The sequence below is a fragment of the Streptopelia decaocto genome (genome assembly GCF_964273445.1).
Source record: "Streptopelia decaocto genome assembly, chromosome: 7".
NCBI classification, from domain to species: Eukaryota; Metazoa; Chordata; class Aves; order Columbiformes; family Columbidae; genus Streptopelia; species Streptopelia decaocto.
Genome location: NC_138661.1, coordinates 12,245,535 through 12,261,646, shown reverse-complemented (window position 1 = coordinate 12,261,646; position 16,112 = coordinate 12,245,535). Strand labels below are relative to the sequence as shown.

Below are 16,112 nucleotides of genomic sequence, written 5' to 3'. Positions count from 1 at the left end.
TGCTTATGGTAGTTTGTAGTAGTGTTAGGATAGAATTTTCCAGGTGTGTTCACATGTACTGATGAGTTGATTTGCTCTGAAGGTTTATTTAAAAAAAAAAAAAAAAAGCTGTTTTGAGGTGTGACATACACTGCTTTCTGGCATTCAAAGTTGGCACTGAAAGCTTAATAGATTACTGAAATGCTGAGTAGGACTGTTGTAGGCAATATGAAAATGTCAAGGGAAAGGACTTTTTTTTTTTTTTTTTTTTCCTCCAGTCATTGTTTTCTTGATATAATGCATTAGTGTTTCTTCGAAATAAGAAACCCGGCTTCTCAGCCCATGTGAATTATAATACTTTGCATACAGATCAAATTAGACTGCAAGATTCTTCTCTTCACACAGATACTGTTTTTTTCAAAAAGAGTATGAAATATTGTCAATCTTGTCAGTTTAGCATAGCAATCTATACTCAAGATGCTGCTTAAAATTTTTAAAGACTTGACTGCTGTTTAATTAGTGAATTTCAATCTAGTTTATTAAATTTGTAAATAAGAATATTTAGCGCCACAGATTATGAATAGTATATCGTCATGAATAAGCTGTCGCATCCAGGGTGTGACATGAGCAAATAACACTGAATTAGTGATTTTATAAAAAGTCACGTGTATGGCTTCATTGACTGGCATAACCTTTTGTTCAAAGACTCAGCTGCAAAGAAACATGTTTCTTGGCCCAGAACCTCCATTGTGTCCCATTTTAAATAGTGCATTTCTGGTAGTGCCTGGGACCGTCAGCTCAGGGAGGCTAGAACTGAGCGTTCACACAGAAGCAGAGCGAATAGTGAGCTGGGAATGACACAACTGAGGGCAGATGTGGGGAAGTAATCTATCTTAGCAGTGGGTGAGGTGAAGTTTTAGATCTGTTTCCACCTTTTCTCTGTTGCAGTTTAAACTAGTAGGCCAGTGAAGGGCAGAAGAGTGCCTGTTTGTTCTTGAGAGGGAAAAAAAATAATGTGAAAAACTACATAAGGTATGTTCTGAGAGTGTTGTAGCATTTTTGATGCAACTTACCTGGATGGGGAGAAATGGTAGAAGTATTGCTGTGCATATGCATTATATTTGCTTTTCAGTTTGCTCTCAAGTTTTTCAGCTTATCTCTGAGGCTGTTTGTGTGTCCCCAGGCTGCTGAGGGTCAAATTGTATTGAAACACTGGTGAAGTTGCGGATCTAGTGATGGGTAGTAATTACTATCTGTACTAATAAAACTATGTCCAGTCTCACAGATCATAGCAGGTGTTTCTATAATTGCTGTGCTCACTACATGTGCTCACTTATGACTTAATTCCCACCTGTTAGGGTTGCTGAGAATGCTGTTCACCAGTCACCCTGTTCTCATGGTGTGTACGTAGGTATGGGACTTGACATGCATTCAGTGCATCAAGTGAAGCTGGGAAACCTTCTTTTTGTGCCTGGACAGGAGTTAAGGCAGGCTGACAGGCTGTAATTTAAAGAACTGAGATGATTAAGGCAGGTTTGACTTTTATGAAGTGCTGGGAAGAACATAGCGTTCCTTCAGGTTAGCAGTGTTTAACCAGCTTGCAACATTCATACTCCAGTTACTCATAACAGGTGGCTGTATTTCTATGGCTACAGTACCTTGGAAACCTTTCTTCTATCTGTAGTAGACAAAGAGGTGTGTATTCTCTTCATAAATATTGTGTTGACTATGCTGTGATGTACTTTACATGAGATTGTATTCTAAACACAGCATATAGATTGAGGTTATCTTCACATACTTGAAGGTCTGTATGAGATCTATGAACGCTTGTAACTGTTAAACTCTAAATGGCCTGCGGCATTGCTGTGATTATCACCTTTCTTCTGTGCCAGAGGGCTGGAGTTGAGGTCAGCAGATCACTTGAAATGGTGATAGGAACTGTCAAAATGGGTTTTCATCAAGATTTGTTATTTAGGAACTACTTTGCCTTTTAATCTGAAATAGTCTCAATTTTTGGTCTTTGGGTGTGCTGCAAACTCTCTTGGACGTTGCACAAAAGTGCTGATGCCGGGTGTCTGGAAATACCAGCCCATTTGCCCTGGTGACTGGTGTTAGCGTGGTATGATTTATATTCACTGGAGCAGCTTATGATTAACATTGCGCGCCCTTAGTTTATTCAGGAAAAGGAGGAGCAGGATAGATCAGTGCAAAAAGAAAAGGAAATAAATTATGAGTTAAGAGGCTCTAAGAATAGAGATGAACATGGGAAAGAGAAGTCTCTGATGCAATTGGTTTGTGGAGCATCGAGATCCATATGTTAGCAAAGCTGTGAGCCAGGGAAGCTCCCTGCAGCACATTGCAATGCAACCTGATTTAGTTTGGGTAGAACAGGTAGGTTGGCTGCCCACAGGTACCCCAGAAGTACCTCTGGAGAAGCGCCTTCAGAACTGTCAGACATCTTGACATGGTCTTGCCTGTTTTCACCAAAAAAGAAAAGATTCGGTGTCAATGAGCTTGTGTTATGTTAATTTCTGCTTACGTGGTTCACTTTGTTAGTGAACATTTGTAGTGCAGGTACTTCAGTTACAGAAAGCCGATCTTTAGTTTTAGTTGTTTATTGGGAAAAGTCACTTATTGGCCATAAAGGTGTGCTTTGGTTTGTTATAATTTGCAAACTTGCAGATCAATGCCTTGGTTATATCAAATATAAATGGCAAAGGGTGTTTCAGCCTTCAGAAACTTGCCAGTTTCTTCACTTTTGCTTTCTTAAGAAAACAGCTTGTAACTTAGGATATATTGAAGTTGTTTACAAATTTAAGAATGTGTTCTGTATGAGATAAAGAGCATTAAGTGTTTAGTATGAATATTTAATAAATACACTAAAAAGTACTATATCTGAGCCTATATGTACCTGACCCCTGACACACTGAAGTAGTCTGTGTTCTTTGCAACTGTCCACATCAACTGTATGCAAGAAGTTTGAATTAATTGTTGCATTATGGATAAGTTTTTGTGGTTAATTAACAAAGAATTCCACAATGTCCGTCATTTAGTTTGTCATGTACCAGCATTTATTTCTGGTGACGTTGGTGGGTCATCATAGAGATAACCTACAATCAAGAACTAAAGATGAACTTCTGACACCCAAATACATTATTTACTGGAAAAAGCACTAGAGCTTGAGTACTTGATGTATATGTGCTGCTCCTCTAGCTGTGCTCGTTCAGTTTTGAGAAAACACTTTTGGGAGTGTCTTGGTATATTAAGAGTTGCATGCTTATTGTTTGTGCGCTTGATGGCTGCAATAATACATTTTCACTTCAGCTCTCAGGGAGTTAGTATACCAAGACCATCATACAGATCAAGTCTCTAGATTTGAAACAAAGAAAATGACTTAGATTTAATGCTGAGGGAAAGGAAGGATACTTTTTTAAGGAAGTAATTGCATTTACTTCAGATCTAGCTGCTTTTTTTTCTTCTCTTAAATGCCTATTAAGAAAACTTCACCACACAAACATTTGTAAGTTCTGTAAGCTGAATTTACTACCGAAACCATTAGGAGATCAAATTTAATGTTTCTTGAATTTTCCCTGGAATGTTTTTTGGAAACTTTTTAATGTAAAAAGAAAAAAAGGGGGTGGGGGATCGGGAGATGGGTCCCTTCTGTTTTTCACAGAGAATAGAGTTGTCCCTTACCAAATGAGAGCAGTATGCAAGTGTTGGCTTCTGCAGGGCTGAGGTTGTTCTTAAGGACTCACTGTGAATTGACCAAGATCAGAAAGGAACAAAAAAATAGAACAGCCAGCAGTGTGGCATTTCATAACTGATTAACTGGCAACCTAAATGTTAATGTGTTTCACTTCTATTTAAGACTATGAACACAGACACTGCTTCCCCCCCAACCCCCGTACAATCGCACTAATTATGTATTTCGAAGATGTTCCCTTGCCTGTTACGTACATTTCATTTATATGCTACAAGGGATTTTTAACAGTACAAACAGTTGAGCATACTTGTATTTGTACACATTATTTTGCAAGGATGTGCTGATTTTAGTGAACTGTAAATGTGCGGTGTTGAGAAGTAACTGTTGTACCAAGCAGTGAGATTTTTTTGAGGATGTGGTCTGAATCCCTGCAATCTATAAGGCAATGTTGCAATGATAATTCTTAAATGCAATACTAAGATGTGCTAGCTGGGATAATAGCTTTTATACACTGCCAAATACAATTGTGCCACAAATCTAACTTTAACCTGCAAGTAATATTCATTGAAAGATAATGCTCTTTGTCAGTCCTAGAATAACAAATTTGGGAAGGGGTTTTGGGGGAAGGGGGGGAGAAGTCAGTGCTCCATAATATTCTGAAGTGTTGTGAAATTTCCCTATGAACATGTGTTAGTCATGCCTATGTAAATTTGGGCATGATTAAAAAATATGCTGCCTCCTTTTTTGTATTATTTCTGTCTGTGTTTTAAAGCTGGGTAGAAATACTTTTGTAGCTCTATAGGGGTTTCCTATGATGCCCATGTCATGGTTTCATTCATGGATTTGGGGTGTTTTTTTTGTTTCATTTTTAGGTAAAAGTGAATGTTTTATGTAATCTTAAAGATGATGACTGCAATTTACCTTTTATTTTCAAATACAGTTCCGAATTTATTTACAGAATTATTGTTTACCTTTTAAGTTGGATTTTTAATCTTGAAAAGGTAGGAAGAAATGAGCTCTGACAGATGTGAACATCTAGTTAGTGCTGAGAAGTATAGAACATGGTGTTTTCTGTGCTTTTTTCTTAATGGAGAATAACTGCAGGTGATATGATTCAACTGATTCTGGTATTTTGTTGTTGAAGATCTTGCTGTGCGTGTTGATCAGCCATGGTTTTGACCTTCTGGTGGAAATGTCTGTTTCTGACTTAGTACTCTTAATGTTGAAATCATGGTATCAGTTGTATCTATTGAGAATTAAAAAAAAAAAAAACAAATCAAATTAAAAAAAACCCCAAACATGATGGGTCATAAAAGTACCATGTTTCTGAGCACATTTCATGTAGAGTGCGTGGTTTCTTTAGGCTTCAGAGGTGTGCCAAATTCTGAGTCTTGTCTGTTCAAGAGAAGAACGTCAGGGTGTTGTCTCAACTTGTCTGCCTGTGATACAGGACTCTGATAGGGAGACAAGCGTTATTAAAGCTTTCCTAATGTTTTTAAGTCATAAATGGCTGTCTAGGAGATAGCTCTGTATTCATCATCTGTACAGTATTAAAGTCTGATGAATCAAGATTGCAGAAGAGGTGATTCCAGTTTAAGATTCTGATACTTAAAAAAAAACACGATGGGACCAAATTTTCTTTGATAAAACTCCTGTAATAATGAGGAAGGAGGTAAAACTTGAGAATTTCTCAAGAGGTCAGAAATGGCAGGTTGTGTGTGTTTCAACTGTAGAGCACAGACAAGTAAGCAAAACTGATATCAAGGTAAATTAAAAGAACAAGTCAAGTACAGTTCTCTGTGCCATGGAGAAATACAACCATATATGTTGGTAATTCCCACAAACTCCTATCATGGTAGGATCAAACTCAAGCAGGGCATGTTACCTGTTCATTTAAAACTAGCATCTATTTTTGCGATACAAAAGACTGACTGGATATATGCAACTAATTGAATTTATGGGAATCATAGCGATAATGGACTACTTTGGGCTTTTGAGGACCACTTTTCTTATGAGCTGAAACTGGAGATCTCAGTGTTTAATGTCACTTTGATCTCAGAAACTTACTCCTGCCAGTTGTAAATTAGGTGGAGAACAAAGGTGCAGTAGTTCAACCTTTCCAGTTTAGTCACTCTTGTTGTGTGCATGTATGGCAAGTAAGGAATTCTGTCCAACTGTTTAGCTAAAAGTATTTTATGCAAAGTAAGATAGTAGATTAAATGAGATAATACTACTATAAAAGATAATTTGTTGTAACACGTAATGCATTTAAAAGGCAAAACACTGAGGCAAAACAAATTAATTTTTATGCAAAACATTCATTTATACAGTTTTGTGAAACAGATTATGTTCTTCTCACTTATACATGAAATACATTGGACTAACTCAGTATGCTAAGTGCCATCCTTCTCGTCCTGTCTGTGTTCATTCTTTTATAGTATTTTTGGCAGCCCAATATTGTATTGAATTTATTGAAACAAAAAGTCCATGAAGGAAAACACTGCAGAAGCTCACTCTTTCATCAGTCTGGTTAGGTGTCAGTGAGTACATGTGTTGTATCCTGTGAAAGAACTGTGGAGACTTTGTTTGCTATGTTAATTTAGTAAGTTTGGTTTTGAACTTTGAGCTTTAAAACATTATCATAGTGTTGCATAAACAGACTTTCCTGTATTTAATTTTCTTTTAAATGTTTAGAAGAATTATTAAAATATGTGTGTGGTAAGCATATACATTTCTTAAAGCAAAATCTGGCAATTGTTCATAAAGGAAAATATGACCTATCACATGAGTAAATATTTTCCTATTTAATGTTTATTGAATCAGAGAGTGGTTTGGTTGGAAGGGGCCTTAAGGATCATCCAGTTCCACCCCCTACCGCAGACAGGGACAGCTTCCACTAGACCAGGTTGCTCAAAGTCCCATCCAGCCTGGCCTTGAACACTTCCAGGGATGTGGCAGCCACAGCTTCTCTGGGCAGCCTGTTCCAGTGCCTCACCACCTTCATGGGGAAGAAATCATTAAATATTAAAATACTTAGCAATTATCCAGTGTGAATTACTTCGTAACATTTAAAGATTAAGAAACATAGTTATTGAGTGAATAACTATCAAAAATGTTATAGAGAAAAATACTTTGCTTGAGTGTGTGAATTTTTTTCTTTAGCTAGCTTTACATGAAATCATAGGCTTGGATTAATGAGCCATTTTTCATTTTAACTGCCCTATCAAACACCTACTCATTAGTCAGCAGCTGAAAGTGTTAGAAGAATGCTCTACATCTGTCACTGGCAGCATTTCCTACCAAACTTGTTTCCACTGAAGCTTGGATAGAATCCATAAAAATAGGATTTAAAATGTGGTATTGTCTTATTTTCAAGATTCTAACCTGTCTCTGAGTTGAGAGTTTAGATCTCTTAAAATGTCTTTTATTACACCCTTATTTAGAAAAAGAACATATTGTTCCATTGCACAGGTCTTCATTAAAATAAGACTTAAACAGTTTTGCTGCCACACTAAACTTCTCCTTTCATAAGACCTCTACTAATTATTAACCATTATAATATTTATACATGTAGTAAGTCAGTGATTGCACACACTGACATTTTTACTCTTACTCTTCCTGAAAATTACATGTGTGACTTAAAATCATAGAATCGATTCAGTTGGAAGAGACCCTCAGGATCATCGAGTCTAACTATAACCTAACTCTAGCACTAAACCAGGTCCCTGAGAACCTCGTCTAAATGCCTTTTAAACACCTCCAGGGATGGTGACTCCACTACTTCCCTGAGCAGCCTGTTCCAATGCCTGACAACCCTTTCCAGGAAGAATATTTCCTAATATCCAATCTGAACCTCCCCTGGTGCAACTCAAGGCCATTTTCTCTTGTCCTATCACTTATTGCTTAGGAGAAGAGACCAACATCCTCCATGTTCCAGCCTCCTTTCAGGTAGTTGCAGACAGCAATAAGGTCTCCCCTCAGCCTCCTGTTCTCCAGGCTGAACAGCCCCAGTTCCCTCAGCTGCTCCTCATCAGACTTGTGCTCCAGACCCCTCTGCACTCTCTTTTGTCTTAAGGCCACAGACAGGAGCGAGTCTGGTGGCACGCATGTTGGCTTGTGTACTGGGCTTGGTTAAAAGAGCATGCTGATATGTGAAATGACCTTCTGCAATCTGCCTTGGGAAATACGTTTTTGTACCAGATCCTATTCTTAAAATCTATTTCTTTTAAGGCAACTAATGATCTGTGTGGGTGTGTTGTCCAGCTTTCTGGACTCAACAAATATCTACTGATTTTTTCCCTCTACCCTTCAGTTACAAACCTTTTAAAGTTTACAATATTGGCTGAAGGAAAACTTGGCACTGTGGAGGCTGTGTGCGCTACAGTGACCATGCAAATATTAGGAAATCCATATAGAGACAAATCCAGTCACAGGCAGATGTTTGCCAATTCTTCTTTTAATTAATTTTTCCTGTACTAGAAGGAGTAAATATTACCCATTTTTCAATACAGAAGGTAGAATACTATCTTTTGCCTTCAGTTTTAGGAATTCCTTAAGGAAGCCAAATGATAGTCCATACCTGTTTCATTTATTCAGCTAAGGATTTTTTTCTTACCTGTTTGTTTCTTTTGATAGCTAGGTAATACCATGGTGTTTACTGCCTCTGTTTCCTTGGAGAATTTCCTCTTGGCTGTCCTTTGGAATTGAGTCAGAACCTTGTAGGAGAAGCCCGGCATCCTTTTTTTTTTGCTGTGGTTTCTCCTCCAGAATGTGTAGTATCCAGTGCTGTTTCTCCTCTAAAACAAACTTACTGTCCTTGACTAACTCACTCATTTTTCAGGGTTGTGAAGAGTTTCTTACCTTCTATAGCCTACACATGATTTTTGTGAGAATGGAAGTTCTGCTTAGGTTATTCACTTAGGAGAGGAAAAAAAGTAAATTACGTTGGTTTTATCAGTAAAAGGGAGTCATGTTTACTGCCGTCCCTTTTTTGGGTGGCTGTCTGGTGAACCAGATAACAGAATCAACAAGGCTCAAACTAACCCTTTTCCTTCTCATTTTAATTCTGCTCCGTTTCCTAATCTGGTTCAACCATGCAGCTGCACAAGCCCTTGTACAGCAATTTCAGACGGTCGTGCACGTGTGCTTCAGAAGAGGTGGGATTGCAGCCATAGCTCATATAGACTTAGCTCAGCTTAGGCTGCCATGGAACGCAGCCGAAGTTAACAGAAAACCAACCCGACAATAAATTAAGTGACTTTCTTTTGGATTAGTGGACTGAACCAACTCGGCTATGGGTCTGATGAGCACTGACGCAGATGTGGGGAAAATAAAGCAGAGAGAAATGCAGGAAGGAAACGGAAGCAGTCTGAGCTAGGCTGCCTCAGCTCTCTGAGGAATAGCTACTTCAGCAATTGTGGAATTACGCTTTTAGTTACCTTAGAGTTCAGACTAAATAGCCCCTTGCTCCCCCAATCCAAAAATGAAAACTTCGCATAGAGTCTGAGAGATAAACAACTTTATCCAATGTGTCTTCATGTAAACAGTTTGTCAAATTTTGATTATTTTATATGCTGTTGGTTCTGTCATTGTTGGTTATAATAGTAGCTGGACATAAAGGCAACTTTTGGGCAGGTGAATTTGTTGTTGAGGCTGGGGTGCAGTTGGTTGTGTTTTTAAATAACAACCCAAATGGAGTGTTTGTTTTGAAAGAAATACTACATAGCCTCCCAGTATAAAGAGAAGTCATCAGTTATAGTGCTGGATCCTAAATGTAACACATTTAATTATATCATGAGAACTTTATAGGATTTTCCTTCATTCCTGTCATCAGGAAGTTAGAAGTGATGAGCAGGGTTCAGAGGAAGCCTTAATAGCTACAGTTTGGTATACTGTCAATATGGGTTTTTTCATTCATTTAATTTTAAAAATGGGTAGCTGAAGTTAATATGGCTTTTGATTCTCTTGAAATAGAAGTGTCTTCATAAATTTGTTCAAGTAACCTCTTCTTCCTCCCATTGATATTCATTAGCTCCATTCCACTTGCACTAATATTCTTTCCCTTCTCATTAGTAAATCAATTCCTAACTCAATTTTCTTTGCAATTTACTTCCCAAATGAAGTTACTCAAAATAATTCAACTTACGTACATATTTTCCTTTAGTAATAAATCAAATCTTTTAAGGCTGAAACAGAGGGAGGGTATTACAAACCTGAGCAGAATGTACCTCTCAACCTGGACAACTGGTGAGAAGATACCTGATTTGAGTAATGAGCAAAAGGTCTTACAAAGATGGAAGTTCTTCAACTCCACTAGCATCCTGTCAGAAGCACACCAGAAATATACTGAATTATGGCTGTTTGAACTGGTTTCATGGTAGTGTATGAAGTACTGGCCTGAGATGTAACACAGCCTTGCAAAGAGGAAGAAATGAGAGCAGGGTATGTGTATCTTGCAAGAGAAAACTTGAATGTGACTGAGTGTTCTGCCAGTACTACTGCTCGTGCTGTGAATGTCACATTTACTCTCTTAAGTGAAGAATGTAGGGGGGTTAACTCTTAAACCATTACCTAAAATTCGCTAATGAACCTCCAACTATTCACCATACTTATTTATAAAACAGGAAATGACACTGTAACTAAAAGAATATTCCCTTTTTGCCCTGTTGTGTTCCAGTACAGTAGTTGTGTGCCATTGGACCAGCAGTCTTCAAATCCGTTTTAATCTTTGCAGGGAGTTTCAATGAGACAGAAGCAGCAGTTGATCATTAAAGACAGAAGAAGAGATGAGAAGAGGTAGAGCAGCCGCCTCTTAATTATATGTGGTTCCAGATAAACTGGAATTTAAACCTAATTTTTGCTGCCTCATACTGTGGCTTATTTACTGTAGAACAGTCTAATTGTACTTTAGATGGGGGAAAAGAAACAAAATTTGCACCTGAAAATACTGCACAAAATTATCCAAGTTGTTCTTCAGGTTTTTTCCTCCTTCATCAAGATCTTGTAGAAAACTTTGTTTGAGGTCAGTCTTGTTTATGTTTGTAAATCGAGCTTTGGTAAAGGGATATCTCTGTGGTAGCCTTTTGTTTTATAAGACTAATTCCACATCTAAGGTAAACCCAAGGGATATACTGATATAAAACATGACATGTTTGATAATATAGCTACCCTGGTTTTGCCTAGACTGCAGGACAAATGATTTGAATCTCTGTAGTCTTATGGAGAAGTTTTTAAAAGGCATCAGAAGTTTGTGTAGTCCATTTTGATCTCAAAAGCAGGATCAACTACATTTATATCCCTTGTTATATTTGGCCTACTTAAGAAGAAACAAATTACACTAAACAGAGCAGCTTTATTTATTTTTTAACTGAGTAGTATTTTCTACATTGGTCATCTCTGGGCTTTCTCGTCAGGTTTATATCTTCCTTCAACTGTGACGTGCAGGAGGTGCTACTTCAAATTTGGTCTTGTCAGCAATCAGTAAATTCAATTGATTTCTTCATGTGTCTTATGGATAATATTCCTCTTTTTGATATCCCAGTTAGTCTTTTCCCTTCATCAAATTCAATAATATTTAGTACAGCTCTAACTCACCTTTCACAGCGAACTATTGTAGTGTGATATAATTTTTTAACCAGGTATGCATATGTCCTATAATTTGTTTTTGTTCCAAATTTTCATGAGCAAATGAACTAATTGAAAGGTCTTTTCTTTTTTCTTTTTTTTTTTTTTCTTCATGCACTCCTTTCTTGAGCAGCTGTAATTTACGGCAGTGTCATAGATGAGGTAATCTCAATATTTAAAGGTGGCACACTGGTACAAACAGGATTTGGGAAGAAGGAGAGATGTGGAGATGGTACAAGTACAACATTGCCTGTTTCTCTGCACATCACCCCCAGAGGTGCAGTACCTTAGAGACGAGATGGTCCTTCACATAGCTCATTGTGAAAGTAAATGTGCAGATCTCGTATGATGAAGAAAAGGTTGCTTACCACTAACAATTCTCAGTGTAAATCACTTTCTAATATGACTCTTGAAAGCTGAAGTTGTAGATGCTTCTCTTAGTGCTGTGTTTTTCCGTGGTCAAGTGGAACTGCAGTTTGCTATTTCTTGTCAGCCTTACTGAAGATGAAGCTTTTGGCTTTTTCAGGAGAAAAAAAAAAAAAAAAAGACGCATGTGGTCTTTCTAGCAGGTGTGTACTGAATATTATCTGCGGTGGAAATATTAATAACAGAGCCGCAATAAGATCTTCCTGGTTTTTAAAGGAAAAAAGGCAGAGGAGCCGTCACCCCTTAGGCTGCGCTCTGCCAGGCGCGGCTGCTGCTGGGGGCGGGAGGCGCGGGGCTGGTCCGGGCCGCTCCCGGGGCCGGCGCAGCAGCGCTGGGCGCGGTGACAGCCCCGCACCGGCCTCCGCTCATTTGCGGCCTCCTCGGTGTCATTTTAAGTTGCTGCCGTTAGCCAATGGGGCTCCTCCCGCCCGCTGACATCACTAACTAGCCAGTTCCCTCCAGCTGCAGAGCGCTTCAGTTTCTGTCTTTTTTTAAACTAAAATGGAGGCTGGTTTCTTGCCTTAAGGAATACACCGCCTTGCCTGCCGGAGCCTCGATGTTGACATGTAACAGAGCTGGCAGCAGGATGGTGGTTGACGCAGCCAATTCCAATGGGCCGTTCCAGCCCGTGGCCCTTTTGCATATTCGAGGTGAGTTATTGTGCGTGTGCGAGTGAATCACGACCCTCTGCCGAGCTAATAAATGGCTATTGTGGTGCTGGCTGAGGGGAGCAGGAAGGCCCTTTGTAGCCCCGTCCCTGGCGGGTTGTTCCAGCTGCAGGAAAAACGGGCGAGATCAAAACCCGTTTGCTGTTAAATGCGTTGGGGGAACCTTTGAGAATTTGTAGAGGCATTGCATACATAGTTAAAAGCAGGTTTTACTGCTTTCTGCTGTAGCTCTCCCATCCCCCTTTCAAGCTGTGGTGATGTCAAAGGATGTGAAGTCACTACCCCAGAAAGGTACAGAGTGGGGGGAGGGAAGAGCCAAGTTATGCCTATACAATTTCTATAGAATAAGGGCAAACATTGGCTGTGCTTCAAAGCCTTTTTTGTGTGAATCGTTCAGATAGAGCTCCTTTAAAATCCTCTGCAGCTTGTAAAAGAATTGGGAGTGTTGTTGGGGAAGAAGAGGGGGGGAAGAGACGTGACATTTATTATGAAAATATCCTTTATGTATTCAGAAAGCATTTCCTAGAAGAGATGCGGTTCGGATTTAACAAGCAAGCTCTTATGTGCCTATTGTTTTGGGCAGTTTTGAATGTTAAATTTCTTCACATAATATATTGGCTTGGGTTTATAAAATTAATGCATTGCTAATCTACGTTTTGTGTAATTCAGTGGGAAAATACATGTTGGTATGACACTTCTGCATAATACTTACTGTGTGTGACTGTGGAGCTTTTTCTGTATTTTTGCAGTTTGTAAAATTTTGCATTGCTATGGGGTTTTTTGGTGTATTTTTATGCTGGCTGTTAACCAACCAAGGTGGCTTTTTTTAATGTCTTCCTTAAGGTGGTTTTGGCTTAAACTTTTTATGAAAGCAGAATGTGCATTAGCTGGGATCAGCACATCTTGAACAATGGCATTTATATGCAAGAAACACAGCTGATACCCTTCTCAATTACCTTTGCTTCTCAGCTTTCACTGGTGTAGGCTCAGTGCTAGTACTGAAAAGAATATTTTTTTGTTAGTATTCCGTACTCTGAAAAAATTTTGCTTTGAAAGTTTAAAAAAACCCAAGTGTTCAGAAGCCTGTTCCTTTTAAGCAGTAATGCTGGCTTTCATGTCTTAAGAAATCATGATTTCTCTTTCCCTTTTAAAAGAGCTGTCTCCTTCTCTGTCTCAATGTGACTGGATGTATTCTAGAAGACTCTGATTTCGGTCTGTGGGTGGGGGGGAATGTGATAAAATCCCTAGAGTTAGAATAGGGACTGTGCTTGTTGTCAAGGGAATATAAATGCCACTGCCTGACCAGTAGACAGGCCTTTGCTTTTCACTCTGCACAAATCACCTTAATTCTCTGGTAAATGATGCCTTCTGGAAGGGGAGAAGCACCATCTTTTAAAGGTGCAAGTCAGGAAAACGACTTGATCTTGGAATCAGAATGATGAAATGTTATAGTGATGAACCACAATAATTATTTTTTTCTCAATACAATAACAAGGTTCTTCTCAAATTTATCATCCTTGTGTTTGTTCCAATTAAATACATAATTGTGGAAACAGCAGATTTTAAAAACTGTTCTGAAATTTACATTCCTAAGACCTAAATTTTTGGTGCACTGGAGAATAGAGGTTAAGGGGTTTTGTGGTTTGTTTGGTATTTGTTTTTTGGTGGTGTGTGGTTTTGTTTGGTGGGTTTTAATGGTTGATGAGAGTGGACTTTCTTGGAAGCAATTAAGGAATAACTCGGGTTGTTTTGCATCTCTCAAGTGGTAGGGAATTAGATAGGTCTCTCGTATTAGAGACAAGAGAAGTTTCTTGATGCTGGGAGAGGAGAAGTGTATCCTCTTTATATACATACATAGCGAAGTTGCTGTGTTTTGTGGTGTGTACCTCATCTCACTAGCTGCTCTGTTGTTGCCAGTACTGATCTGTCTCCAAAATGAAGCTTGTCAGAACAATGCATACAAAATTAATTGCCATAAACATGCGCTGGTAACTCTGAAGCCTAATGAAAAATGTTTACTGTTTGTCCCAATCCATGCTACTTTTAGTTGTCCTTTTAGATCATCTGTTGCAGCATAGGATTAAATTTCGAAGTGGAAGTAACTCCTTTGCATCTGTAAGAGTTAAAACTTCAGTGTCAAATGGGGGTGAGGGGAGCATAATCCCTCAGTTGTTTCTAGTAGTTCTAGTTTGTTGTAACAGCGAAGATACTGCTTTATCACTAATCTAATATAATCTTTAAAATTATGAGATTATAGTGTATTTTATTTTACCCTTATATTGTAGCTACCATATTTGGCCTCAATCTTATTTTTTAAAACGTTTGTGAAGCCTTGTGGACTACACTGTCAGGACTTCTTTGAAAATAAAAACTGCAATCTTGCTTTTGAAGTGAATTCTAAAGCTCTTTCTGTACCTAGACCGTGTGGAATATGTAATGTTTGCAGGATAGAAAGGAAATCTTCTGATCTGGCATGGAATTGGAGCTTGCTCCACTTCCTTCTGCCCCTCCTGAATGGCAGACAGCTTTATTGTCTGGGCTGCTTACAGCTTTGCCAAAACAACACAGTTGGAAAAATAAATGCAGGTGGTTTTTAAAAATACTGTTACAAGTCTTGTGAACAGGAAGTTGTTGCTGTCACTGGTATCTGCACCATCACCGATGAGGAGGAGCAGGAGATATTTGTAGGATAGGAGGTGTCAGGGCTCCAAACAACCCATAGTCTGCAGTTCATTTGACTGCTGGTGCTCAAGGTCATCTTGGATATGGTGCAGCCGTGGAATTGTGAGTCAGACTGCTGTGGAAAGAGCTGGGAGAAGGCTTGTGGGGGTTCCCCTTGCACTGGGGAGTTGTCTGTAAGCTCAGACCCTTGGCTTTGGTTGTCGCTTCAGCTAGGTTGCAGCTACTGGTTATCTAGCCACGTACTTCACTGATGTAGATCCTGACGTGTTGACTACCTGACTTGGTTTGCCTCTTCACCTTGGCCTTGTTCAGCAGCCACTGTCCTGTTGGCTGACCCTGATCACTATCAGTACACCTGCTCTCCTTTCTTCATTCAGGCACGGTGAGACTGCCCTTTGTCACAACCATAGGCTGTTGGCAGTTGCTCAAGACCAATGTGTAGAAATCAGCTCTGCAAAAGATTACTTTGAACCTGTTTCTGGAAAATACCAAAGCACCAAAAGGGCTTTAACCACACTTGGAAAATGAATGACATGGAGCCATAACTGTATGTTAGTTGCTTGTGCTGAAATTGGTGGCTCAGTGAGAGAATTAGTGAGCCCTTTATTCCACCCGCAACAGGCTTTCCAGGAGATCTGTGTTCTGCTACTGCTGCATTGATCTTTCTGGAGTACAAAGATGGTGTGTAATGATCAGCTGAGCTGCTTGTCACTTGTTATCATGGTGAACTGAAAACTTAGCTTGTACTGAAGCAATCCAAAGCTTGCAGTAAAATTAGAGTTTCAATTTGAACAGCCACTATGGCCATGGAGTAACTACTGTGTTTTGTGATTCTGTAGCTGACTGTGAAGCAAATGATGGAGCCAAAGCAACTGGTCAAGGGTCATCTGCATGGAGAGCTCCTTTAGGATCTTTGTGCATAGACAAGTCACTAGCTATGAACATGTTAGGACAGCACAGAGGATTATTAGGTATTCCATATTTAAGGTTTTTTTGGTCTGCTTTTTTTTTTTTCCAACAAGGAGAGA

The 16,112-nt window shown here is 39.0% G+C and overlaps 2 protein-coding genes across 5 annotated transcripts in view; one reads left to right on the top strand and one right to left on the bottom strand.

Moving 5' to 3' along the window:
* The window catches only part of PPP2R5C (protein phosphatase 2 regulatory subunit B'gamma), an 84,475-nt gene that overhangs the window by 18,476 nt on the left and 49,887 nt on the right, over window positions 1-16,112 (top strand). The window contains exon 2 of one of the 3 annotated variants that reach the window (XM_082057957.1): window positions 12,261-12,384. The exons of 1 other annotated variant lie outside the window; for it this stretch is intronic. In XM_082057957.1, coding sequence (XP_081914083.1) covers window positions 12,291-12,384 — 94 coding nt within the window. In that variant the 5' untranslated portion in view covers window positions 12,261-12,290. Of the gene's footprint in view, window positions 1-12,176; window positions 12,385-16,112 lie in introns of those variants that run through there. One more of the 3 variants, XM_082057956.1, reaches the window with a different exon arrangement.
* Window positions 4,323-8,598, bottom strand: LOC309442273 (uncharacterized protein). 2 transcript variants are annotated; one of them, XM_082057958.1, is made up of 3 exons: window positions 8,301-8,598; window positions 6,561-6,683; window positions 4,323-4,931 (listed from the first exon to the last, which is right to left on the bottom strand). In XM_082057958.1, exons 1-3 carry the CDS (start codon window positions 8,419-8,421, stop codon window positions 4,849-4,851), a joined length of 327 nt encoding a protein of 108 aa, XP_081914084.1. In that variant the 5' UTR covers window positions 8,422-8,598; the 3' UTR covers window positions 4,323-4,848. The 2 variants fall into 2 exon arrangements, 1 of the variants encoding a protein (XP_081914084.1); XR_014184578.1 differs by lacking the exon at window positions 6,561-6,683.

What these genes read in the sequence shown, in the direction of transcription:
- LOC309442273 (XM_082057958.1), bottom strand. Translation starts at nt 8,421, where the DNA reads ATGCCGGGCTTCTCCTACAAGGTTCTGACTCAATTCCAAAGGACAGCC. An exon ending in CTATCAAAAGAAACAAACAG is followed by an intron (nt 6,684 to 8,300) that starts GTAAGAAAAAAA and finishes TTCCCCATGAAG; the next exon opens with GTGGTGAGGCACTGGAACAG. An exon ending in GGAAGCTGTCCCTGTCTGCG is followed by an intron (nt 4,932 to 6,560) that starts GTAGGGGGTGGA and finishes AATTCTCAATAG; the next exon opens with ATACAACTGATACCATGATT.